Source organism: Plecotus auritus (genome assembly GCF_963455305.1).
Source record: "Plecotus auritus genome assembly, chromosome: 10".
Lineage (NCBI taxonomy): Eukaryota > Metazoa > Chordata > Mammalia > Chiroptera > Vespertilionidae > Plecotus > Plecotus auritus.
The window spans coordinates 30,485,057-30,510,359 of record NC_137785.1 but is presented as its reverse complement, the minus strand read 5'-3'; the positions used below and the strand labels follow the sequence as shown (position 1 = coordinate 30,510,359).

Here is a 25,303-nt window from a genome sequence, read left to right as displayed (position 1 = left end):
GTGCCGCTTCCTGGTGGCGCACGCACTGCACTCCTTCCCCTGGCAGGTGGGCGGTTGGTGCGCTGAGTGCAAGCAGTGGGTGGCGAAGGACTGGTGGGGGGGCACTGCGGGCTCTCACCCCCACCTTCCCTGCCTCCCTGCTTCTGCCGCAGGATGGTCCTGCCTCCTCCAGGTGCCTCCCCGCTTCCACCGTGTCTCCAGAGCAACGCGGCGGCTTCGCCCCGCCACACACACAGCCTCCTGCTGGACAGTCATTACGGTGTGAGGGCATCACAACCATTAGCATATTAGCTCTTTATTATATAGGATTACTTCTTTTTATGTTACTCACAGCCCACTAAACTGATTTTGTAATCCATGAATAGGCTGTGACCTAAAGTTTGTGAAATACTCTTACGCAATCACCTGTGAACAGGACCTTATCCCTTTACTTTGGCAGGATGACCCTTAAACCTGGGTAGAGGCCTCTGCCCCAAGCCCTGTACTTCAGAGGGCCTGCTCTGGCCTGGTCTGGTTGAGCCCCTCCTCACAGGCTGAAGAACCCAGGAGCCTTCAGGAAGTTCCCACTGGAGCCTGTGCTCGACTTAACCATGCTCTGGGAACCCGAGACCCAGTTCCCCATCCAAATTTCTCTGAGCCCACTCCAGGGCTTATGTCATCTTCTTGGTGGGCACTCCCATAAATCGAGAGACAGCCCAATCTGTGGGCTGGTGGTGTGGATGAAGCTCAGATATGCAGGCTCAGTGTCCACACTCATGTAAGGCCAACCCTCATGTGTGCATGCTGGAGGAACCCAGACTGTGAAGAAAAGGGGGCCACCATGGGGCTGGAAACTCCACTGTGCTAGCCCAGTTACCAAGGCTACCTACCAATGTTAGGGGTAAGCTGACATTGGACACCAGGCTCTGCGCATGGACCAGGCCAGTGGTCTCAAGTTGTCGTGGGTAGAATCCAGCACTGACCAGAACCCCTGCAGCCCTTCCCCCATCTCTCCTGCTTCACCCCAGGCTGGCTTCATTCACTATATCTCTTACCTTGTTTTTTCAGGGTGACCTCATTAGTCCTCAGGGAGCCTGTCCCCAGCTCCTGCCACTTTCTTCCACTCCCAGTCATGAATGATCAGAGATTGAGAGACAAGGATTACAGTGCTTTACTTTTTTCTGAACAGAATGGTCAATGTGGGAGCAGTGCCTGGGGAGCTGGACAGCCCTCAGGGCAGGCAGGGTTGGGAAGGTAGGGGGTTCCGGCCATCGGCCCTGGCTCTGGCTCCATCTGGGTCTTCCCTCTCAGGCTGGGCTTTTGTGACTCTGTAGGCTCTGTGAGGGGAGGGAGCAGGTGGGCATGGTAAGCTGGTGGCAGCTTGGTCATGGGCCCCCATTTCTGATGGGCTCACCTGTTATGATTCCGGCATAATCGGGGCAACTGCCTACACTTGCCACCTGTGGATGAAGGAAATGATCCAGTCACAAGTTGGAACAATATTGATTTCTGTGTGTGTATGTATGTGTGTGCTTTGGATGCTGGAGGACAAGGCCCATCAACCTTGCTCTTCAGGAAGCACCAAGGCCACTCTGAGGAAGTGATAAGAAGCAGATAGGAGAAGAGCTGGTGCAGGGCCCAAGGGAGGATCTTCTCCCACATATAAAGGAGCACTTTGGAAACCTTCCTAACGTGTGTATTATTCATTCCACAAATGTTTACTGTGTACCTACTATGTGCCAGGCACTGACCTAGGCCCTGGGAATACAGCCAGGAATAAGAATGACTAGAATACTTGCTCTAGTAGAGCTGGTTTTCCAGTGGGGGAGACCAGGAATAAGATCAATAGCCTAGCCCTGACCAGGTGGCTCAGTTGGTTGGAGTGTCATCCAGTGCACCAATAGATGGCAGGTTGGATCTCTGGTCAGGGCACATACCTAGGTTGTGGGTTCAGTCCCCAGTTGGGGCATGTATGGGAGGCAACCAATTGATATTTCTCTCCCACATCTATGTTTCTCTCTCTCTCTCTCTCTCTCTCTCTCTCTCTCTCACTCTCTCATCAATTAAAAAAACAACCACCATATCCTCAGATGAGGATTAAAAAAAACAACAACAACAAACCAAGTCAAGTGTACAGGCGGTGATAAGTCAGAGGGTGATGCGTGCTATAAAGAAAAAGCCAGGAAGGAGGCAGAAGACCTGAAGGCAGTGATGGGAGAGCCACTTGGACATCTGGAGGAAGGGTATTCCACACAGAGTGAAGAGTCATTGCAAAGGCCCTGGGATAGGAACAGGTGGGTTTAAGGAGCAGCAGGGAGGCCAGGAGGCTGGACCACAGTGACTGAGAGGGGATTTTAGAAGACAAAGGGAGCTCCTGGCCACCACCCTTACTTCCCGGATCCCTGGCCTGTTCAGCCTCTTTCCACATTTATTGCCACATGCTCAGCTCATTACTGCACCTGGGGCTCCTTCCTCTGCCTCTTTGGCTTTTTTAATCATCTTTCTCATCCTCAGGAATCAGTTCTGATTTTACCTCTTGAGAGAGAGCAACTCTCCCTTTCCCTCTCAGTGACATCATATGGCTTTATTTTCCTTGTGGTTATTATCTTTCTCTGTATCCACTCTGCTCATTAGTGCATTTACCTACTACATGCCAGGCACTGACCTACTGCTTGTTTATTGTCATCCCCCTGTGAGTTCTGAGCTCCCCCAGGGAAAGACCAGCATCATTGCACAGGTTGGGCACAGAGTGGGTGCCCAAAATATTTGTCTCTGGAACAATTTATGGCCCCAGAACTAACATTCAGGCTCTGTCCACACACAGACCTGGATCCAGTCCAACTGTCTGAGCCTCACTTTTCCCACATGGGAGAGAATAGGCTAGACATAAAGTCAGGATCAGTAAACACATGTTGCTTGACCCCTGATTCAATGAGGTTCAGACACGTGTTAACGTGTTAATCTCTTTTTATTACTGCCAATGTTCTGCCTCCCACCTTAAGACAAAAACTATGTGGCTCTGCCCATTTTTCTGATGAGAAGGTTGGACAAGAGAGGTAATAAAACTTGGTGTAGGTTACATGGTTTAACTGAGAGCTTGCAAACTGGTGGCCTTAGTGATTTATTTAATGTGCGGCATTTTAAAAACTTTTTTCAAAAGTAGTTATTCTGCTTGTTAGTCTCCTTCTGCTCCCTTCCCCATGTGATGCTGGGCCCTGGGAGCCAGCTGACCTGAGACGCCAAAGTCCCAGCCCCTCGCCCTCTACTTCAGCATTGGGAGGGAGGCACTGCAGGAGAGAGCAGGACAGGAGAGACAGGTTTATGTATCTGGTCCCCTCCATCCTGCTCCCTCCTGGCTGGGTTACAATGATGCAGTGGCTACAAACCTCTCTGACAGTTCTCTCTCTCAACCCTTCAGGCCAGTGTAATTACAGCTCCCCATTGCTACTAGTCCTGAGTACTGCACCATCCAGTTATCCTGCCACTACCACATGAACAAGCCGAGGCCAATGAGGTGAAGAACCAAGGTGCCAACAGAGACAGAGGTCCCTGCTGACCTGCAGCTGACCTCAGATGCATGGATAAACCCAGCAGCAACCAGAAGAACCACCCAGCTGAGCCCAGCCTACATTTCCAAATTGCAGAATTGATAGCTAAGTAGCCGGCTGCCATTTTAAGTCACTAAATTCTGTGGTGGTTTGTATGGCTATGAAACTAGGTCGCCTTGCCCAGGGACCTTCATGAACCTACTCCCACCCTGGGTTATAGTGCACACCAAGGCCTCCTCCCTCCCAGTCTTGGTGCCCCTCCCACCCAATGCCCATTCTCACTGGTGAGGATCACAATGCCTGTGATGAACAGCACAGCTGCGACCAATAGCCCCTGTTTCCGGAGAGTGTACTCATCTGCAGAGAGAAAAGTGGAGGTGTGTGGTAAGAGGGTCTTAACCCTTCCTCCCCCTTGAATCCTCCCTGGGTAACTTACCATAGGAGAAGGGATCGTCCTCACTTGAATCTGCAGGGGACAGACAGGGAGCAAGTTGAAGTTCAGCAAAACATTGTGAAGCGAACCAGGATCAGGGAGAGGGGACACCTGTGTCTCAGTGTTGGTGCACTTAGAACAAAACCTAAAGCTCTCAAGTGGCACACAATCTGGCTCCCATCACCTCCCTAACTTTACCTCCTCAATCTCCCCTCATCATTTGCTCCAGCCCTGCTCATGACCTGCCAGACCACTTCAGGGCCTTGGCACTGGCTGCTTCCTCTGCCCAGAGTGCTTCCCCAGATATCCTCATGGCTTCCCCTTCAACTCCTCAGAGAGGCCTTCCATGCCCTTTACAAAATGATCCCAGTCACTCTCTCAACTTAACCATTGTATTTTTTTTTATAACAACTTTAAAGCCACATGACATATAATTAATATGGCTGTTATTTTTGTCTCTCTCCTCCCACTAGAATGTCTGCTCTATGAGGGCAAAGGTTTTTGTTGCTTTGTTCACTGCTGTATCCTAGCACCTAGAACAGTGCCTGGCACATAGGTGAATATCTTTTTAATGAATGAATGAATGAATGAATGAATGAATGTGTTGCATGGGCATATCATTTCCATCTGCTCATTGGGGCTGGCTGGTCAGGAAGTGGAAGACAGAACAAGGGGAAGAATCATGGTGCCTCTAGAAACACCTCCTTGCTGACCCCCCCAATGATCTCAGATGCATAAGTCCAGGTGAGAGCAGGAGAGCCACCCAGCTGAGCCCAGATTAAACTTCCAAATTGCAGACTCAAGTTTCTCAAAACTAAATAAATGGTTGTCATTTTGAGTCACTGAGTTTTGGGGTGGCTTTCATGCAACATTCATTTATGTATTCATTCATCATATATTGCGCATCTCTCCTGTACCCACCCTCTGCCAGCCTTGAAGTTGTGTATTCACCCAACATATGTTTACTGAGGCAGTATTCCAGGTGCTAGAACACACAGTGGGTAGGAAATTGCCTGTTTCCAATCTGGGGAGTTACTGACCAGTGGGTCTACGGGCAGGATCTGTCGTGAAGTCTTTGTCTGGAGACTGCTTGGAGAGTGTGGTGCCTTTAGTGGGATCAGCTGAGAGAGCGGCCAGAAGATGGTGGAGGGCAGGAGCGAGCCATGGAGGGAAACAAGGGGCATCACTGGACGTGTCTTTGTGAGAAACCCCCTTCCCACACCTACACATGTAGTGGGCAGCCACATTTGTCCCCCACTCCGACCCCTGACGTCAGTAAATAATGAATATATTGAATTCCCTCCAACCTCCTGACCCCTCTCCTAGGACTTTGTGGACGGCCCCAGACCCAGGGAGTAAAGGATAACATCTGTCATAACCAGGCCGGGTGCTCCCAGGACCCCGGCCCAGTTACAGAGCCCGGAGACACTTGTTATAAAACATTTTGAATATCGCCTCTGCTCCCAAGCCGAAAATACCAGAGGACCCTCCTCTTGACCTGCCCCTCTGGCACTGAGAAGTGTCCCAGTGAAATGGCTACTACTGTCTGATGTCCCAAGGTGAAGTCAACAGGCAGAAAAGCTGCCTCATGAACCCTGAGTTCCCCAGGCCAATCCAAGCTCCTCACTCCCAAAACATGAACCATCAGCCAAGGATGCTGACATGTTTGGGAAAGCCTTGCCTAGAGGTAGGCAAGATTAATAGCAGGGACAGAAAATGTAAAGGACATCCTGGGTGGCGTGTGGTGCTGAGGCACCATGGCCCTACAGAGCCTGGCTCAGATTCTAGTTCTGCCACTTGAGGCTGTGGCCTAGGGCCAGCAGAGTAACCTCTCTGGGCCTCAGTTCCTTCCCTGTAAAATGGGGGTAAGATGGTGGTTGTGAGCATTGAGTGAATACATGAAAGCTTAGCACAGGGTCCAGCACTGAGCAAACTCCCAGCAAATATTGGCTGTTATTATCTACTTGGCACGCACTCCTCCATTCTTTTGGGAACAGCTTCCCCTTTCTTTGGCTTGGGGGGAGGCGGGGGGGGGGGGGGGGGGGGGGCGGGGGGGGGGGAGGTGCTCAGGCTTCCCTAGTCTATCTTGTTCGCCAGTTGTAACCCAGGCCACAAGGGGGAGCACGTGACCCAGTCTCGCCTTTCCCTGGGACCTTGGAAATTCCAAGAAGGGGTTCTCAGTGGAAGCTAGGTGAAGCTTGGGCCCCTCTGAACCAACAGATGACAGGAACCAAGCGGGGAGACAAGCTCCAGCACAAGAGAAACAAAGATGGTGGCAGAGAGGCACTGGGGCTGCTGTGCTCAGGTCTGGGCAGCCCTGAGGCTCAGCGGAATTTCGGTCACACATAAGCAGGAGTATAGAACAGCACACATAACTCGGGGCAGCAAGGACTCAGAACAAGTGAATGAGGGACATGGAGATGTCTTCTCAATTGGGAAGTGGACAGAGTTGCTACACTCCACTTGGGGATGTTCCCTTCCCCAAGACCCTTCATTTCCATCAGTCATAAAATAGATTCTGTCAGAATGTGGTAGTTTACTGGCACCACTGGAAAACTAGCACTTATAAAACTGTTACAGGGAATGGCATGGCCTTAGAGGTGATGCTCTTGCCCAGTGCCCAAAACGCACACTATGGCGGTATCTCAGCCGAGGAGTAGCCCAAGCTACAGGTCCTTTCCAGGAGGGGCTGCTCCTCAAATATGGAGCATCACACAGGCCACCTTCATCTGGTCTCAGCCCCCTTCCCCACACCTCTGGTAACACTTGCTGCTCACTGGTATTAAGGGGAACCACCTCTTCCCTGACTCTTGGTCTACGCAATTCAGACAAGGCTGACCAGGTTCTCCAGCCCAAGGATCCAGGCAAAAAACTCAGGCCTGACCCATCAGAGCAGCCCTTTTCCCAGGTTCTCATTGGTCAGACATGGGCATGTGACCCCAGCTGCGCCAATGAACGTCAATTCTAGACCTTGGGGTGCATATGATGAGAAAGAGATGTGCTCTAGCTGCTGAGTTTGGTACCTAAACTTAGAACTATGGGACCATCTTTGCCACCAAGAAGGAGAAAGCCACTTGAGAATGAAGACAACAGAGAGAAGGAGCAAGTCTGTCATGATGACTTGAGCTCCTTGACCCAACCATGCCTGAAAGTGGTACCTCTGGACTTCACAGCACATATACAGCCAATAAGCTTTGATTTTAGTTGGGTTTTCTGTAATTTACACTTGGAAAGCTCCTGCTCTAACAAGAAGACGTACGCAAAGGAAACACCTTAACCACATTTCCCGGCCCCAGCCCTGCGAAAGAACCTGAACAAAAGAGGATCCTGAGTCTATTAGGCTTGGAAAATGTCACAAATTAGATGCCCGTCTTGGAAACACTTGCTGCAAATAAGGTTGTTGAGACTCTGGAAAATCCTGCCAGAAAGAAACGTGATTAACTTTATCTCAGAGTTTCGCAAACACCTTTGACAGCAAATCCCACTGAGCCACACGGGCTGGGCAAACCAAAAAAATTTTTGGAAGATGTATTAAGAACTCCCCAAACGGTTGCTCTGAGAAATACCCTTGGGGAAAGCTGACCTAGATGAGAATTAAACAAAACTTGCATGTTGCTGTTCTAGTGCTAGGCTCTACCTTCCGGGCTGCTCTCATCCGTCCCCGAGTCTGTGGTTAGAAGCACAGTCTCTCCCTTCAGTTGCTGCGTCTGGGTCGTCTGGGTCGGTGTTTCTACTGAGGTCAGAAGAGCAGGGAGGAGAGGGCAAGAAACGAGTGAATGAGCGGCATGGATCCACAGAACTGCAAGGGGCCCTCTTCCCGCTGGCACAAATCAATGACGTTCCTAAGCCAAGCGGCACTGTGGGAGTGGGAAAGGGGGACTCGTGGACTGCTGGTGGCAGGCAAATCAGTGCAGCCATTTCCAAATAGCTTTGAAAACAAATTTTAGTGTTCATGTCCTTAGCCCCATGTGTGTGGGCAAAAGCTGGGTTCTAGAGCCCGGTTCCTGGACCCTGATCCCAGCCACGTCACCGACATGCAGTGACAATTTGGGCAAGTTACTCTGAGCTTCCATGTCCCTATCTCTAAGGTGGGGATAATGATCATTTCTACCTTAGAGGGTTTGTGTGAAGGTTGAACAAGTGAACAAGGGTAAAATATTTAGACCCAAACAGTCACATAAGTGCTGTGTTTGATCAAAGGGAAAGGGACAAGGTTGCTCATTGTGGCACTGTGTGTGGCAGAAGAAACTGGAAGTGGCCAAGGTGCTCATCAAGAGGTGCAGAGAGGCCTGGCTTGTGTGGCTCAGTTGGTTGGGTGTCATCCCATGCCCCAAAAAGGTCACCAGTTCAATTCCCAGTCAGGCCACAAACCCGGTTGCTGGGGCTTGATTCCCGGTTGTGGGCATGCAGGAGGCGGCCAATTGATGTTCTGCTCTCACATCAATGTTTCTCTCTCTCCCTCTCCCTTCCTCTCTCTCTAAAAATCAATAAAAATACATATTTTAAAAAGATGTGCATCAATTCATTAACTGTGCACAGGTACCCTGTGGAGAACACAGCGGTGAAAAAGAACAAGATCAGTGTCTATACGGGAATGTGGAAGAACTTCCAAACAGGGAGAAAAGGCCAGTTGCAAAAAAAGAATCATATAATATCCTTAAGCCCACACAAATACCTCCCAGTCAGCATGTTTTCTCCAGGTTACACACATGTGATACAATCTCATTGGGGAGCTACTCCCAACCCAATGCTAACAGTGGGGGCCTCCCTGTGATGGGAGAGACAACAAGGATGGGGAATGAACAAAGGGATTTCATCTTGCCTACCACAATTTTATTACTTCCAAGAAGAATGTATTTATATACACCTGTATCGTTAAACATTAACGGAAAATATTGGGGAGCACTTTTTGAATTACGTTAGACTCCAAGAAAAAGTTCAAAAATGATTTGAAAAATTTTTTAAAATGGAAAAAGATAAAGAGATTAAAGGAAGAAGTGAATGGGGTTGGCACATAGGGAGTTTCTGGGGTGTTTGCAAAACTATTCTTAGACTTGGTGGTGGTTACACAGGGGTTCAATTCAGAATAATTTGCTAAGTTGTACATTTATGTTTTTTGTACTTTTCTACATGCATGTTATTTTTCAAGATTCCAAAAGATTATTTTTAAAGAAGTGAATGAGTTGGCTGGCTGTCCAACCACAAATTAAACCAGGGGATTGAGAGTTGGGAGGGCTGAAATGGGTAACCAAAGACCCAGAGTGTCAGGGGAAGCGGGGAAACAATGTTGGTCCCAGGCCTGCCTCCCCCCATATCACTGCCCCACTCACCACCAGCCTGCAGGGTTGAAGTCTGAGGGGTGGACTGGAGCTCTGGGTGAATTGCGTCTGAAGTCCAGAAACAGGGAGAGAAGAGAGAAGAGGTGAGAAGGTCCATGAATGGAGGTACAGGAGTTATTTCCATAGCAACTCAATTTTGATGTTATGAAAATGACTTAATTAATCCAGCCATTTCCTTGTTGCCTAAATGCAATGGCAATATCTTCCCTTTCTCAGGCCCTGCCCTCCCACCGATTCCCATTCCCCTTCTCAGCATCCACCCACCTCTGGTAAGAGCCCTGGAACTTCCTTTGGGGAACCATCCTTCCCCAACTCTCAGCCTACTTAATTCAGTGGGGGCTGGCACCAGCCCTGTTGGAGGTTGAACATGAGACCCAGGTCTGGCTAATCAGCTTTCTGTGTCTGTGGCCACAATGATCAGCTCACGTGTGGGTATGTGACCTGAGCTTGGTCAATGACACTCAGTTCTGGGACATTTGCTAGATTGGGGGAGGGAAAATTCTCTTCCCTCTGGATTCTTAGCAGGTAGGATGGAAGTCCCAGGTATCTAAGTGCCATCTTGGCACTATAATAGGAGAATCTGCCTGAGAATGAAGCCAACACAGAGAAATCAGAACCAAGAAATGAAGACAGGCTCCTGATAGGATCATTTGAGAACCTAGATCAAGCCATGCCTGAGGTCTATCCCTGGATTTTTCAGTTACGCAAATTCAAAAATACCTGTTTGGTCCAGCTTGAGAATTGTTATGCCATTGTTATTTGCAATGATAGGATCTTACCAGATCTGTCCCTCTTTCCTCACCTGGGGTTTGAGTCAGGGCATGAATGTTCACAGTGGTTGAGTCTGCTAGAGAAATGGATGTGGCCTCCTCCAATTTCTGTCCTGAGAAATCAAGGATGAAAAGCCAGGCTCTGGTCCTCCTCTCACCAACACCCCCACTTTCCCTCCCTTCTGAAGCCTTTGAGGGGGGGTGTAATTCAGGAGGTCCTTCTGCCAGTAGAAGAGCAGACAGCTCTTTGATCAGCTTTGGTGGAATCAATACATGATCTTAGAAGTGTTTTAAGAAATGCTAATGCCCAACACCCTTCCTCCATCTTTGTGGGATGGGAGATATGGGTTAGTCCAGGCCAGCCGTGGGCAAACTACGGCCCGCGGGCCGGATCCAGCCCGTTCGGCTGTTCTATCCGGCCCGCAGAGCCGAAAGAGCGGAGGGTTCTCTTGCTCTCCCCTCCGCTCCTTTACTTTGAATTTATATTAGTTCACACAAACCATCCATGCTTTTGTTCCGGCCCTCCGGTCCAGTTTAAGAACCCATTGTGGCCCTCGAGTCAAAAAGTTTGCCCACCCCTGGTCCAGGCACTAGAATCAGCCAGGGCCCTCATCTCAAATTCTGTTCCCAACCATTCCCTTGCTGAGTTACCCACTCTGAGCCTCAACTGCAAGGTGGGGATGACTGAATCTACTTCTCAGGCCTTAGAGAGTGTGAAATGAGATGGAGGGGGTAGAGTCTCCCCTACTGCTTAACATGTAGTCAGTGGCTCGCCCTAGCCCTACTGTCACTACTCTAACCTCTCCTGTCCCACTCTGCCCCTTGTTCACCAACCCAGCCACCTGGCCTACCTGCTGTTCCTCAGACTCACTCACTCCCCCAGATACCTGCTTGGCTCATTCCCTCATCTCCCGCAAGTGTCTGCCCAAATTTCACCTCCTCGGAAGGTCTTCCCTGAACACCTTATTCAAACAATCCTCATTCCTGTCCTCTATTTTTCTCCATAACACGTATCACCTTCTAGCATACTATATAATTTACCAATGGGTTTCTGTCTTTCCCAAATAGAATGTGAGCCCCTGTTTTATACACTGCTGTTCCCACAGTGCATGCAGTAAGATCTGGCACACAGTAGCTGCTCAACGACTCCTTGTTGCATGACTGAAGAAATGCATGGAAACCATTGTATCCAAGAGAACTGCGGCCGTCAGTGAGAGCATGCTCTGGGTTCTGGGACAGGCAGCATGACTGGGCCCAGCGCCTCCACTCATTAGCCTCTAGCACAGGCACTTCCCTTTGCTGAGTCTATTTCTTCATTGTGAAACAGGCAGGGCAACATGTATAATATCATACAGTAAAGCTGAAGGCCAGCTCCCACACACTGCCATGCAGAACGCACCTGCCAATGCCACCATAGCTGCTGCCTTCAGAAGCACTTCCCAGGCAAAGGGGGGACATCTCCAGCTCTTGGACTGGCCCTGGCTCACCCCCTTTCCCTAACTGTGCATCACCCGGGCATCCAGCGAGCTGCTCTGCTGGGAGCCCAGGGCTCCTGGCTGCTGAGTAGAAAACTGACACCCATCTCCTCGCCAAATCAAACTCAGTTCTTCTGGGAGGTGAAATGGAGGCTGCTCAGCAGGGCAGGCTCTGGCCAGACTTGGAGGCGGCCACCCAGGTCTGAGGTGTCCAAAAGGAATGTAATCTTGGCCCCTTCATTGGGACCCCCCACTTCCTGGTGCCAGCTCAGTAGGGGGTGAGGACACAGGACAAGGCATCCAAACCCACTAGCTGCCCACCCAGCAGGGCCCTCGAGGTAGGCTGGGGGCTCTGGAGCAGGGTGGAGACAAGGGCTGGGCCTTACCTCTGGTAGGGAGAATCAGGCCCACAATGGTGAGGAGATACAGGCGACCTGAGGGCGACATCTATGGGGTGAGCAGGAGCGGGGGTCAGCCATGATGGCAGTGAGGCAGGCCCAGGGCAGCCCCAGGGATCCCTACAGCCCCCTTCCCCAGCCTGAGCAGGTACTTCTGGTTTCAAGGACCCCCTACCAGGGCTAACAGGAGAGTCCCAGAAGTGGGGCCCCCAGCAGCCACCCCCTTCTTCCCTCTGCAGGTCCCCAAAGAAAACAAGACACATCAGACAAAACTGGGTTTCAGGTAGCAGCCACTGTACACAGACGCCCCTGAGGCAGAGAAGCACTGGCCCACCAGGACTGACCCTGCTGGACACCCAGAGGGGCCTGGGCACAGGGGTAGATCCTGGGGCCCCTTCCCTCCCTCTGGGGCTGTCTCCCAGCCCAGGAGTCAGCAAGGAAGGGAAAGAGGAAGAGTGAGTAATGTGCTCCTGACCTCAGAGGAAAAAGTGAGTGGTGTCAGGACCTCCCTGCAGGGACGACAGAACATGATGCTGGGCAGATCTGAGAGGGATGGTCCAAGAGGAAGATGAAAACTGGGGAGACTGAGGCAGGAGGAAGAGGGCAGGGCAGCCCAGGACCCGTGTAAGGCAGAGCAGGCCGGGGAACTAAGCATGAATGGGGGCAGAGAGGATCCGCTAAGACCAGTCTTTACTCACCTGGGCCCGGGCCCTGGGCAGAGGGGAGAGGGTGGCGGAGGGTTGGAGGAGAGACTTACGTCCGAGCGGGGGGTCGGAGCCGGCAGCCTCGTGGAGAGAGGGCAGCGGCGGCCGCTGCTGCAGGCGGAGGGTGTGGCCAGGAGAGCGCCTGCGGGCGGCGGGCGGGGACCCAGACGGGCTCAGTCATTTCCTCTTGGGTTTCCTGGCTTCAGAGCCTGGGGTGGGAGCTGGAGGGGGAGACGCTACGGGTGATGCGGAGGGGGTGAGGGGGGAGAAGCCAGGCAGTGACCTCCACCCACCAGGCCTGGGGCTAGGAGGTCTTGGTTGGGTGGGGATCCTTTGGGGACGGGGCTGGCGAGAAGGGGGGCATCTATTAGGGTCTCCAGAGGAGGAGGCGGAAAGGGCACAGCCCAGAGGGAGTTGAGGGAGGGGAAAGGAATCCTAGAAAGAGGAGGAGGCTGCTGGGGAAGAGGAAGAAGGAGGGACCACTTGGGGACTTAGGCGAGGGCTCCCCAGGTTCAGTTTTGCTCCTCCCACATTTGGTCCCCACAGATGAGAGCACACAGACAGAACAGGGGAAAAACCAAATGCACATTTATTCAGCTCAGGACACAGACACCGAGGGTGCAGGAGGACGGATCTTTGGGGAGGAGACGAGGAGGTGCAGGGGGGGCAGTACCCGGGAACTCTGCGGATCAGGGGGTGGGCTCTCGGATTCCAGGAGCTGGAGACCCGAGTCCCTGTATCTGGGATGCAGATGGGCTCTTTGGGGGGTCGTCATTGCCAAGGCCTGGGGAGGGGCAGCAGGGTGCAGCGGCTCCAGCCTCGGGGTGGGTGGGGCGGCTCATTCCGGGGAGCGCTCCCAGCAGCGCAAAGCTGGGGTCCCCACCACCTCCACCCGGTCCTCAGGCTCCCACACTCAGGCAGGGACAGCAGTGGAGGTGCGGAGGCTGGCTTTACACACCGCCACCTCCCGGGGCTGGAGAGAGGGAGAGAGACAGTTTAGGTCAATGACTAGAGCATCCCCTCCCCAGAGCCAGTGAGCCCTCATCCCCACCATGGAATGCAGACCCCCAAGAACTGACACTTTTGAGACAGCGCCAGGGAGTTGTCTTGCCTCCCGCTCCCTGATGTGTGGTCCATGCAGGGACGCCTGTGTGTCTCTGTCCTGCCCTATAGACACTGTCATTGAGGGGAATACACCTGTACCTGCACGGAGACTCCCTGACCCAGCTTGGGCTTCTCTGGGGCTCCCCCCTGTCAGAAAGGGAGCCTCTACCCTCGCCCTTCCCCACACCTGGCCTCCGGAACATTGGGGCACAACCGGAAATCTCCTGTTCCCACCCACATGGGACCGTCACTCAACTGGAGGGTCAGAATCCTGCACATACCCTCAGAACGGCCCAGGCATCAGGGCCTCCCCCCGCCCCCCAAGTCATCCACAGAGTGTCCCCTCAATGCTTTTAAGTCTCATTAAAAGAAAGTCTCATGAAACACATGAAATCTGCCACCAAATCCCCCAAAATATTGAGTACCCCAAAGCCCACTTTTTAGTTACAAGAACTTTATAAGAGGTAGAGAGATTCCCATCTGATTCTTCTAAATATCCCTGGAGAGGATGCAGGTCCAATAAAAACAGGTCAAGATATTTTTACATAATTAAAATTAACACTCCCAAGGAGTCACAATCTTTCTCTACAAGCTTATCCCCCTCCACGGCCTATATCTCTCTCCATCTCCCTTTACACCTTGCATCCACCTGCACCCACTCTCCCCCTGCAGTACCCCCACCTTCCTACTCCCCTCTGCACCCATCCCTCCTATATTCCATCCTCCCCCACCTCCATCCCCCTCTTCCTCACCCTCTCCTGTACCCCCCACACCCTCAATCCCCTCTGCTCTTTATCCCTTTCCGTTGTTTCACCTCATACTACTTACATCAGTTTTTAAAAATCTGCATCCCATACCTCTCTCCTTTTGTCATTTTGATACTATTATTCAAAAGCCCTTCCTTCCTTCACCCCTTCCTGCCCTCAGTTCCTCTTTTCTCTTTCATTACATTCTAGATCTTCCAAATTGAGCAATTAAGTCTGGAAAACATCTGTCTTTCTGCTTCTCTAGTACTCAACTCTGTCTTCATTCTGACTGCGGAAGTCCTTTTCCCTTGTGGGGCCGCTCTCTTCCCAGGCTTCTGGCTTTCTACGCTGGGGAATTAGCTCATCCTTGCTTTTATAAGCTTGTGCACTTGTGTCTGGGAGGTTTAGTGGACTCTAGGACATTTGACATCCCGCTGACTAGCCACGGTTTAACATTTTGATCTGCAGGATCTCAGCTCCTACTGAATATCTCATGTCCATCTATTGGGTTGGTGGCCCCATTCTTAGGGACATACAGTGCAACTCCCCTCTTAATGACTCCCTTTTCTGCTCCCACCTGTCCTCCTCCCAGAACCACACACTTTCTCACCCTCACCTGAAGAGGGAAGCTCCGACTTACAGGACTTGCATGTTGGGCTGTGGAAACAAAGATGAGAAAGAAAAGCAAAAGGATTTGAGATTTATTGGGATGATCACTTAGTAAGTTATATAACGTCTAATTAATTTTTTAAAAAAGAGGCTCAATAGCCACAGGTTTATGTGGAACACAGGCTAGCCCTGGGCCCTTCTGTTCCCACCCTTCTCCCCTCTCTTCCCACTGCTGCCAGACCTCTCAGACCTGGAGTCCGCCTTCCTGCACTTCACCTTCTTGCCTGTTAGGAGAGAGATAGACAGAACAAGAAGACAGGACATAAGGGTCTGGTTGAGAGCCAGCAGGGGTACTCTGTACCTGGTGCCTGACCACGGAGGTGGCCTCTTTGAGGGTTTTAGATTCCAGGAGAGAGACACACTTACTGATGATGATGAGGATGCCCAGCAGGAACAATATGGTGGCCAGAGTCATGCCCACGGTCTGCACGGTGTCATAGTCTGGGAAAGATAATGGGGGACATCAAGGTAAGGTAGCATTCAGCACCACCACCACCTCACCCCCCCCCCCCCCTGCCCAGCCAGTCTTCAGATTGCCCAGCCAGGGTCCCAAAATGCAGGGATGCTGCAGTCTATGCTGGAGGCTCCTCCAGTGGGAGAGTGTGAAGATGACATAGCTCCCCTCGTCCTCTCTCTCCCTGACCCCTTCCTCTGGACCTCCTTCTACTGCCTTCTCCCTGGTCCTGTCCACCATTGTCACCCTTCTGGACTACTGCAGCAAGCAACCTTCTCTATGGTCTCCCTCCCCCCAGCCATAGGGTAGCACCTGAGTCAGATCAGGGTCCTCCTCCCTCAGAGCTGCCCCTTCCCCTCCCCATTTTTATTGCACTCCAAGTAAAAGCCAGTCCTCATCACAGTCCACAGGGCCCTATAAGATCTAGTCTCTGTTCCTTCTCAGACTTCACCCCACTCCACTTCCCCTCAACCCTTAACCCTGGGCACACTAGTCTCCCTGCTATTCCTGGAGCATATCAGGCATGGTCCTACCTCAGAGTCATGCACTTGCTGTTCCTCTACCTGAAAGATCTTCCCCCAAATATCCCTCCCATACTAACTTCTGGGCTTTATTCAAATGTCAGTAAAACCTTCTCTGGCTATCCTATTTAGAATTTCCCATCATCTTCTCAACACTTTAATCTAATTCTTCCCTACATAAGAATTATTCTTGTCTAACTATACTGCAGTAACTATTTTTTAAAATATTAATTTTTAGGACACCCACTCTGTATCAGCAGTGGTCCAGGCCGCTGCCCTCAGGGAGTTGACTTTATCATTGTGCTAAAGCACTGAACAAAACAAAACCAAAAACTGAGTCATGTGACCATGTGTAGCCGTGGTGTGCCTGGGATTAGGGAGGGCCTGTCCTATCAGAGCAGTCAGTATTGACTGAGGCCTGAGGAAGGAAGAGGAGCCTTCGCCAGCTGTGTGAAGAGCTAGAGGAGGACTACTTCTGCCAGAGCAAGAGCAAGTGCAAAGACCCGGAGGTGGGCAAGCACGTGGCTTGTTGCAAGAACAGTGTGAGCGAGCGAAGGCAGAAGCAGGGCTGTTTGGAGAGGGAACAGGGACCAGGTCTGCTGGACCTGCAGGTAGCTTCTTTGAGCTTCCATGTTGTGGGAATGATTTAATGGCATCATCCAAGTAAATCTTTCTCACAATTCTCTTAGGTGGAAACTATTACTTTCCCTTATTTACAGAAGGGTTAAGAAAGGCAACACGGCCAGTGAGTGGATAAGCCAGGATTCAAATCCAGGCAAATCTCAGACTTGTTTGCTACTCTGGTGACTCCAATGCACACCAGCCCAGAGTTCTGGTGAAGCCTGAAGGAGCCCAGAGAAGGTACCCCAATTTGATTCTGCCCTCCATGAGCCCAGCCATTGTGAGCTGTACCCACATGGTCCCATGGCTAGTAGCCCAGCACATATCAGCCACAACTGAAGTCACTTCAGCAGTGACCCATGGGGATCAGCAGCCACCTTCATCCATCCCCAGGTGCTCTTATCACAGAATCTGCCACTCACCATAGTGAAATGGGTCAGGTTCCTGAGGAACTGTAGGAAGGAAGGCAGAGAAAGAGAGAGAGGGAAAAAAATATTTCAACACTGAGTTTCTTAACATATATGAGGATCCAGATGGGGCCACTGGCCTAATGGTTTCTGTGTAGAAATCAGATAAAGAGAGACCCCTTGCTCTGGGTGATGGAGCTTCAAGGTTTGAAGAGTGAAGCACAGGATGGATTCCAGCTCCCACTTAATCCATTGGTTGATACCTTCCCTTGTACAGTCCTGGCCCTAGGCCCTTGTGGAGGTCTTTTGCAAATGATGGATTCATTTCCTGAAAGCATATAGATAATCCCAAGTGCATATGGTGCTGGGGGTGAAGAGACTCCAATCTCACCGATGGGCTGCTGAGTGTGTCACCTTCCCCTGAACACTCCCTGAGACCTCTCAGTCATTGAGCTCCAAAAGGCAGCCACTGTAGCTACTGCTCTCATCCACTTGCTTCTGCCACCAAGTCCAGCACAGGGAGCTGTCCTATAATATACCCTATATTCTGCTATATATAATGTGTTTATATCACTTATTTCTAAGGCATTACTAATTTTAAGATTCATAATTGATTTTGTAGTAGCTTTTCCAGGGCGTGTGTTATGCATGAATATGAATGTAACTGTACAACATGAAACATACCCATCTTTTAGAAAACTCACCCTGATTTCATAAATGTTAATGTGTGGGTAAAATATGTATGTGTGTGGATTTTCTTTTCTCCTTGTCCTAAACTATATTCTCCTTCAGGAGAACTCAGAACATCCTTCCCATTCAGGAACCCATCTGATGGCTCCTGAATTCCTCCGACAGCTCTTAGTACAGTCTGCCGTGTCTAGGGCAGAATTCTAGGGCACCGCTAGGGGAGGGGTGCTAGCAATGGCAGGTGTTGTCGTTAGTGTTCTTCCCCTTCCAGGCTCAGGGAGAGATGGCTGCCTTGATGTGGGGGGAGGAGTCATGTGACTAATCCTGGCCAATGAACTGTGAGTGGAAATGTCACCCTCACTTCCAGGCTGGAGCATTTACGAGCCCAGACAAGATCTCCCTGTTGACTTTGACCTGGTGACATGAATGTTCAGGATGGTAACCGCTCCAGTGTTCATTGGTGAATGAGGTCCCCAGCTGACCTGTGATTGATGAATAGTATAAGTGAGAAATAAACCTTGGTTGTCAGAAGCCACTGAGATTTTTGGTACTATTTGTTACCCTAAATGCTCTAGCCTAAACTGACTAATACAGGTGGCACCTAGACAAGACCCTGAAGAGCACTGATTCACACAATGTGCAAGTTCACCCTTCTCCATTCTCTGTTCAGTCTTCAAAGAGGGAAGAGAGTCTTCGGTAGAGCAATTGGGTTATCCTGCTTTTTGTTGCCTGTGTTTCCATATACCGTCCCTACCCAAACCATCAGGAACCCGCTGGGTGGTGCCTGTCCTAGAATCCTCTTTGGTTCTTCCCTGGCTGCTCTGTCTCCATGTTCTTCTGGTTCCTGCTACCCCAGCAATCTGGGTCCTCAGGGCTAGGCTGGGCTAAGGGTGGAGCCAGGAGGCAGGAAAAGGAATGTGCACCACTCCTGGCCAGTTGCCAGAGACAAGAGGAAGGAGGTGGTTGCTATGGTAACTGGGGCATCTTGATAAGTGAAGAGAGGTAGTGGGCTCAGGCACCTCAGGCGGGTGGGGTTCTGTGGGGGCTTAGGGGTTGGGTTTCTAACTCTGGAGCCAATCTTGACTCCCTCTGCTCCCTTTGTACCTCCCTTTGTTGCCCCTCCCCAGGGCTGGCTTCTGGCCAAGTTGAGGGTTCTTCTCAGGAATAAGGGACCCAGGCCCAGTGGATCTCCTGCATTCCATGTTTGTCCCCCAACTCTCCCTCCTGCTCTGTGACAGGTTGGGGAGAGACTTCACCTTTCTCTCCCCTTCCCTCCCCTCCCAACAATCCATTATTTAGTTTCCTTAAGCAGTTTGCAAGACACACCATACTTTTCCTCCTGGGGTTCCCCAAAACCTGTGGTCCTCCGCTGATGGTGTGGCTGGGGAAAAGGTGGGGGGGGGGCGGTGGCTGAGGCATCTGTCCTCCCACCTTGGGCCGCCTACTGTCATCGATCCTGCTAACCACCTCCATGAAAAGAAGCCCTGGGCTCCCGCCAGGCATGCCAGTTCAGCCCAGCCCCCTCTCCCCAGGGTGGTTTCCAGCCACTGCAGGCCCCCCCCTCCACCCCGCCCTGCTTCCAATTCTGCAGATACGGCTCGGTGCAGCAGCCCCTGCCTGCCGGGAAAGGGGGCAGGGAGGGAAAGATTGGAGTGGAGTGGGGTTTCCTCAGCACCGCTAGCCTTATCCCCTGGCCCTGCGCTCGGCGCTGGGAACCCTTCCTCTGCCCCCAACCCTCAATTAAACCATTCTTCCCTTGCTCTTCTGAAGAAGCAGGCTCAGGAAAGGAAAGGAGGCTCTTAGGAGAGAGAGAGTGTTTAAGCGGGTGCATATAACTGGGTTAATGGGTGTGAAATGCACATCGCTGTGGTTGGATGGAGGTGGGGAGGAGCATCTATGTGCACCCAAGTGCACCCTCTAGTCCAGACAAGACCCCTGAATGAGGGCTGGAAAGGAGGGACCTTTCACCCATTCCTGCCCTGGGGGGCTGCTGCAGCAGATCAGGCCCCACCCTGTGCTGCCCTTCCTCCTCTCTCTCCATTCCTCTCTGGCGATTTGGGTCTATCTCTCTCTCACCTCCTGTGTCTTTCTCTATGCATCCCTCTCCACAGTTGCCTCATTCCCTCTATCTCTCGGTCTCTGATCTTCTATTTCTCTGCGTTTCCCTGTTTGTCTCTGCCTCTCCCCTTCACTCTCCTGGAATCTCTCTGAGTCTCATATCTGTCTTTCTGGGTCTCTGACTCTGGGTCTCCTGTCTCCCTTGACCCCTTTCTATCTCCTTCAGGCTCAGTCAGTCTCTTGCTATATTCCTTTCTATCTCTCTCCATCTCTCACTTCCTCCATCCCCCTGTCTGCTCCTTTTTCTCCCTTTCCCTGAACCTGCCCGGCAGGCTTTCCCACCACAGAAGCTAGCGCTGGGAAAAAGAGGGATATGACCCCTCCCCTCTACCCATTTGAAAAGGGCGAGAACCTCCGTGGCTGCTGACCCATCAGCTCCCACCCTCAAAGCCCATCTCTTCGCAGTCCACTACCATGCTGTGCTGTGCAGGATCAGCCACCCGGTTGCCATAGCTACCGGTCCGAGCATCCTTTCCCGACTGCCGCTCTCCCACCAGGGGTCTCGCACAGGAGGGACACCACTGGGAGAGGGTGCCCAAGAGGCCCAGGGGGCGCCAAGGGGTGCACTGCAGGGGCCTCCGCCCATGGGGGAACGGACATCCCCTTCCCCTCTCCCCTCCCTTTCCAGTACTGATATCTCCTCAGATCCTCTCTCCGAAGCTCTAAGACCTCAGAGCCCCCCTGCACCCTTTCCCCAGGCGACGCTCACCCTTGGTGGGGGCCTGGGTTGGGGTCGCCATGCCGGGCTGGAGCAGGGGGAGGCTGGATGCCGAAACGGTGAAGGCACGGCTGCGGCAGCTGGAAGACCGATGGACTGATGTCTGGGGGAGATGGGGGAGCCCTGGTGTTGGGGGGGGCTGTAGCCAATGGGGGCCCGGAGAGCCCGCCTCCGTCCAGGCCACCCCCGCCCCCGCCCCCGCCCACTGCCGAGGTCTCCGCCCCTTCCCCAAGGGTGGGGGCGCCCCCTGCCGGGGCCTAGGGGGTGCCTGCCTAGGCTTCCGCGCAGAGGAACTGACATCGACAAAATGCTGTCAGGAGAGAAAAACACGTTTTATTGTCAGGCGGGGCGGCAGAGAGGAGTCGGTGGGTCTGGGCTAGGAAGTAGAGCAGTCCAGGTGGCAGTGGCCGCGGGCGGTGGGTGGGAGGCATCAGGTGCCAGGGGAATCCTGTGCGGGTGAAAAGGATGAGTCAGGCGTGTTCCCCAGCCCCCTGCCTCAGCCCTTCGGGCCCCCCCGCCCCCCGCGCCTCCCGCTCCCTGCCCGGCCTAGACAGAGCTGCAGGACCTGGCTGGGCTCCATGGTGCCAAGTGTTTCTACCGCCTGCGGCTGGACAGACCTGAGGGGGAACACAGAGTTCGGGTGTCAGGAGAGTACCCCGGCTAATGTGGAGTGGGGAGCGGCAGAGAAATCCCCGCCCTCCAGTTTGAGATCAGTCCCCATCCTCCACACGCCCGGAGAGGGCCAGGAATGCGGTTCTTGGAACCAACCCTCATCCCCAAACATCCGAAGTCTCCCCAAACTCACGGCGGATGGAGCTGCGGAAAGTTCCCTCCTCTTCATCAGGTTCCCCAGTCCTGGGAATAGAGACGCAGAGGAATTGGGAATGGGAAAGGAGAGAGGCAGCCACGCCGAGGCAGCCCTCCTTCTACAGACCCGTGTGCCCTGAGGCCGAGGGGGGGAAGCAGCAGGCTTGGGTTCCGCCAGAATTCAGGGGCGCCCAGGAGGCGTTCCTGCGGGTACCAGTAAGTACCTCCCGGGGAAAGGACTGGGAGTTGGTGGGGGACGGGGCACCAAAGGGACTTGAGGGGCAGACTGCCTCGAGATGGCCTCTTCTAGTGGGATGATCTACCTCCCTGCGCCTCGTGTTCGCCTCTGTAAAATGAGGTTAACAACGGCACCTGCCTCCGAGGGGTGGCGCGGACGGTAAATAAGATACAACGCAACGGCCTCTGGCACGTGGGACACGCCCAGTAAATCCTGGCTATTATTTATAATAACATCTGTAATGGTTTTCACATGGAGAAGGTACTTGTACTTTCGCATTGTCTGGGCTTTACATTTTTATTTAACGACGAAGCAAAGAGCTAGCAACAAGACCGAGCTAAACTGGGCCACCAAGTGCTGATCTCACTCTTCCGTGCGCTTTCGCCGCGCGCACCGCGCGCATGACTTTGTATTTGTGGAGCCCTTGGCACCTCCAGCCGCCGCCCCCGGGGCTGGGAGCTCGGCCGGGCAGGGAGGGCAGTTAATTCATTGCTGGGTCCCAGAACCTGGCTTGGGGCGTGGCACCTAGCAGGCGCTTGGTACAGATTTGCTGACGGGTCTCCTGCTGTGGGTTGGGTGGGCTTCTGCTTCACCCTCAGAGCCCCCGTAGAGCGGGAGTAAGTGAATGAGCGCTGGAGGGCCTCTTACCTCTGCTGCTGGTTGAATTTGCACCGGCACTTTCTGCCTGTGGATAGGGAGTGGGGGGAAGACAGGGCTGAGAGTCCATCTAGGCGGGCACCGAGGGGCACTCTGGCTCCAGCTGGTGCTAGCGAGGGTGGAGTCGGGGGCGGGGCCAAGGGCGGGAGTCTAGGTGGGCGGGGTCGAGGATGGGATGGGGCTGGGACAAAATGGGGCAGTGCCTGGGCGGGGCAGAACAGGGAGGGCAGAAGTGGAAATAGGGCGGGGTTGAAGGCGGGGTGGGGCGGGGACGGGTGGGACTGGGGTGTAAAGCCGGAGAACCTGGCTGGAGGCCGTGGGGGCACTCACTGAGGATGATGAGAATTCCCAGAATGAAGAGGACCCCGGCGATGACGAGGCCTCCGACCCTCAGGGATTGATAGTCTATGGGCAGCAGGGAGGAGGGTGAGGGCAGGGAGGGGAGGAAGAAGGACAGGAGAAGGGCAAAATGGGGAGGAGGGAGCAAGGAGGAAGGATGAGGAGGAGGAGAGGAGAAAGAAGATCAATCAGAAAGGAGCAGGTATGGGAGGACGGAGGAGATGGATCAGGGAGAGGAGAGCGAAGGAAGGGAAGGAGGTGGGCAGTGCAGGGAGGACGGTGGAGAGGATGAGAGGGACAGGGAGAGGAGAAAGGGCAGGAAGCAGCAGAGGATGGGCCGCAGATACTGAGAGGTAAAAGGAGAAAGAGAAGCAGAGAACCAGAGAGGGATCAAATAGAGACAGAGGCCCACAGAGAGAGCGAGAGCGAGAGCGAGAGCGAGAGCGAGAGAGAGAGAGAGAGAGAGAGAGAGAGAGAGAGAGAGAGAATGAGGACAAGACAGGCAAACCCAGCCCCCTGCCCCTATTCCCAAAGACAGATGCTACCCCCTCCCTCACCGTAGGTGAATGGGTCATGTTCCTGTGGAGCTTCTGGAAAGAGAAAGAGAAATCAGGGGTTGGATGCTTCCTGGGCTCCTTGGACAAGGAGGGGCATAAAAAGACCCTTTTGGGGGGCTCTACCTTCCTGGGCTGAGAGCTGGGGAACAGTTGAACCCTGAGCAAGCTACTTGCCCTCTCCGGGTCTTAGCTACCTTCTCTGCACCGCCCTGGGTGGGGTAGGGTAGGGAGCCCCTAACTGCTCCAGCTCCCCATCTCATTACAGGTTGTCTCTGATTCTACCATTCTGGGGAAACCAGCCACCATCCCACCCTTTGCCTGACCTGGGCATCCTCCCTCCTCCCCCACGTACTAGCCTGTTACTGCACCCCATGTGAGACCCCCACTTTCCCAGTGCCCCAACTGACTCAGGTTAGGTTGGAGTCTCCAGCTTGGTTCTCTAGCAGGGTTTCCCCAACTCCTGCCACCCTGGGTCTGAGGGGGGTAGTGGGCTGCCTCCCCAGACTCACCTGCTCTAGCCATGGCAAGGAGACCCACACAGAGAACCAAGATGTGGTCGAGAGATGCCATTGTCCTGGAGGACACCAAGAGTTAGGAAATGTGTACCCTTGTTCCCCCACCATTGGGGCCTGAACCCAAGGGGTTAAGTCAGAGAGGGACTTAATTCCAAAAGCATTTGGCATGCACCCTGAGTAACAGGGGCACCCCCTGCTTCACAGGACACAGTGTCACCAAATCAACCCACAAAATGGGGTCACATGGCCACAAGGACGGGGGTGAAACACACACTGCCCACGGGGATCTCCTGCAGCCTGGGCCTCCCCACAGCAGGCCGCAGATTCCCCCACCCACTCTAGTGGAGAGCGGGAGGCCTCACCCCACCCAGATGGACAGACAGATACACTGCAAGGGATGAACATGCCCAAGGGCCCACCTGCCCACCATTCCCTAGCTGTGTCCGAAATATCCCAGCTCTGCTGCCCTGGCCCTGACAGCCGCTCTCTGCCTGACCCTGGGTATAAATATCTCCCACTTCACTCTGGAGGAATTTGCCTCGTACAGGCCACCATGGCAACAGCCTTCCTTCCCCTCCTTGGGGTCAGGCACAATCCTGCTGGGGAAAAGGCCACCCCTTCTCCTCTTCTGGGAACAATGAGAAAAGGGAAAAATATATCCCCTCCACCTACCTCTGGGTGACATCTTTCACAAACAGACAACACCAGGCAAGTGACATGAGGGAAAAGACAGATGCCAGGGGCAAGGGCGGGCGCACACACACACACACACACACACACACGCACACGCACACACACACACACACACAGTGGGGCTGAAATGGATACGCACCCGTCCGGTACCCCTACACTTTTAGTTGGAGCAGGATATGGGGTGGAGACACAGTCAGGCATATATTAGTCCTCATCTAGGCCTCCAGTGCACCTAAACAGTGACCAACCCATCCTACACACATAAACGTCCACAACCCACACCAGCCAGGGGCAACAGCAAGGAAGGGAGAAGTTGCACCAATACTCCCACCCCTGGGACAAGCAAATGTCCCAAACATACTGCATTTCTCTTAGGTTTGGCCTGCCTGGGAAGCCAGGGACTGGCCACTCCTGCTCCCAAAATAGGCTGCCCAGCTAGGCGAGGGGTGAGGCCGGGAGGGGAGGGGTAGGGGACGCTCACCCCAATCAGGCTGTCCCCTGCTGGAAGCAGGCCCCCAAGTCTGGTGTGACCGGGCAAGCACTTTGGAACCCCTGGCCCAGAGCTGTATGCACCGCCCCCAGCGATCTCCCCTCCCAGCCCCACCCCAGCCATGCCCTCCCCAACCAGCAGCTGTAACTGGAGCTGGTGCTGGAGGGGGGCCAGGGGGCGGCCCCCAGCCCAGACCGCCCTGGCCCGCTAGGTTAACTCTCTCAGCTCAGATGGAGGAACAGTAGACAGCCACGTTGCGGAAAGCTAGAGAAAGGAGGTCCTGGCAGAGAGGACTGGATTGCAGACACGTACACGC

At 53.2% G+C, this 25,303-nt stretch overlaps 3 protein-coding genes across 6 annotated transcripts; all 3 read right to left on the bottom strand.

Annotated features, from left to right (window-relative positions):
• Positions 1–1,135: 1,135 nt before the first annotated feature.
• On the bottom strand, positions 1,136–12,867 carry FXYD5 (FXYD domain containing ion transport regulator 5). Of its 3 annotated transcripts, none has more exons than XM_080643686.1 (10): positions 12,700–12,867; positions 11,931–11,991; positions 10,102–10,182; positions 9,291–9,347; positions 7,598–7,693; positions 5,001–5,081; positions 3,964–3,993; positions 3,810–3,884; positions 1,394–1,439; positions 1,136–1,316 (listed from the first exon to the last, which is right to left on the bottom strand). In XM_080643686.1, the coding sequence occupies exons 2-10, from the start codon at positions 11,989–11,991 to the stop codon at positions 1,211–1,213; spliced, it is 633 nt and encodes a 210-aa protein (XP_080499812.1). In that variant the 5' UTR covers positions 12,700–12,867; the 3' UTR covers positions 1,136–1,210. The 3 variants fall into 3 exon arrangements, with proteins under 3 accessions (XP_080499812.1, XP_080499813.1, XP_080499814.1); XM_080643687.1 differs by having other exon boundaries at positions 12,641–12,780; XM_080643688.1 differs by lacking the exon at positions 5,001–5,081 and having other exon boundaries at positions 12,700–12,835.
• Positions 12,868–13,212: 345 nt separating this feature from the next.
• Positions 13,213–20,819, bottom strand: FXYD7 (FXYD domain containing ion transport regulator 7). 2 transcript variants are annotated; one of them, XM_080643695.1, is made up of 6 exons: positions 20,683–20,819; positions 17,184–17,213; positions 15,532–15,606; positions 15,347–15,389; positions 15,113–15,153; positions 13,213–13,619 (listed from the first exon to the last, which is right to left on the bottom strand). In XM_080643695.1, exons 1-6 carry the CDS (start codon positions 20,711–20,713, stop codon positions 13,597–13,599), a joined length of 243 nt encoding a protein of 80 aa, XP_080499821.1. In that variant the 5' UTR covers positions 20,714–20,819; the 3' UTR covers positions 13,213–13,596. The 2 variants fall into 2 exon arrangements, with proteins under 2 accessions (XP_080499821.1, XP_080499822.1); XM_080643696.1 differs by having other exon boundaries at positions 15,356–15,389.
• A 185-nt stretch (positions 20,820–21,004) lies between these two features.
• FXYD1 (FXYD domain containing ion transport regulator 1) lies at positions 21,005–25,099 on the bottom strand. Its single transcript, XM_080643699.1, has 8 exons — positions 24,979–25,099; positions 23,799–23,863; positions 23,290–23,322; positions 22,724–22,798; positions 22,385–22,421; positions 21,497–21,546; positions 21,257–21,308; positions 21,005–21,139 (listed from the first exon to the last, which is right to left on the bottom strand). Exons 2-7 carry the CDS (start codon positions 23,857–23,859, stop codon positions 21,286–21,288), a joined length of 279 nt encoding a protein of 92 aa, XP_080499825.1. The 5' UTR covers positions 23,860–23,863; positions 24,979–25,099; the 3' UTR covers positions 21,005–21,139; positions 21,257–21,285.
• Between the last annotated feature and the right edge of the window lie 204 nt (positions 25,100–25,303).

What these genes read in the sequence shown, in the direction of transcription:
- FXYD5 (XM_080643686.1), bottom strand. Translation starts at nt 11,991, where the DNA reads ATGTCGCCCTCAGGTCGCCTGTATCTCCTCACCATTGTGGGCCTGATT. An exon ending in GGACGATCCCTTCTCCTATG is followed by an intron (nt 3,885 to 3,963) that starts GTAAGTTACCCA and finishes TTCTCTCTGCAG; the next exon opens with ATGAGTACACTCTCCGGAAA. An exon ending in AGGCATTGTGATCCTCACCA is followed by an intron (nt 1,440 to 3,809) that starts GTGAGAATGGGC and finishes CTTCATCCACAG; the next exon opens with GTGGCAAGTGTAGGCAGTTG.
- FXYD1 (XM_080643699.1), bottom strand. Translation starts at nt 23,859, where the DNA reads ATGGCATCTCTCGACCACATCTTGGTTCTCTGTGTGGGTCTCCTTGCC. An exon ending in ACATGACCCATTCACCTACG is followed by an intron (nt 22,799 to 23,289) that starts GTGAGGGAGGGG and finishes TGCTGCCCATAG; the next exon opens with ACTATCAATCCCTGAGGGTC. An exon ending in TTTCCGCAGCTCCATCCGCC is followed by an intron (nt 21,309 to 21,496) that starts GTGAGTTTGGGG and finishes GTTCCCCCTCAG; the next exon opens with GTCTGTCCAGCCGCAGGCGG.
- FXYD7 (XM_080643695.1), bottom strand. Translation starts at nt 20,713, where the DNA reads ATGGCGACCCCAACCCAGGCCCCCACCAAGG. An exon ending in AACCCAGGCCCCCACCAAGG is followed by an intron (nt 17,214 to 20,682) that starts GTGAGCGTCGCC and finishes TCCTTCCTACAG; the next exon opens with TTCCTCAGGAACCTGACCCA. An exon ending in ACCTGACCCATTTCACTATG is followed by an intron (nt 15,607 to 17,183) that starts GTGAGTGGCAGA and finishes TATCTTTCCCAG; the next exon opens with ACTATGACACCGTGCAGACC.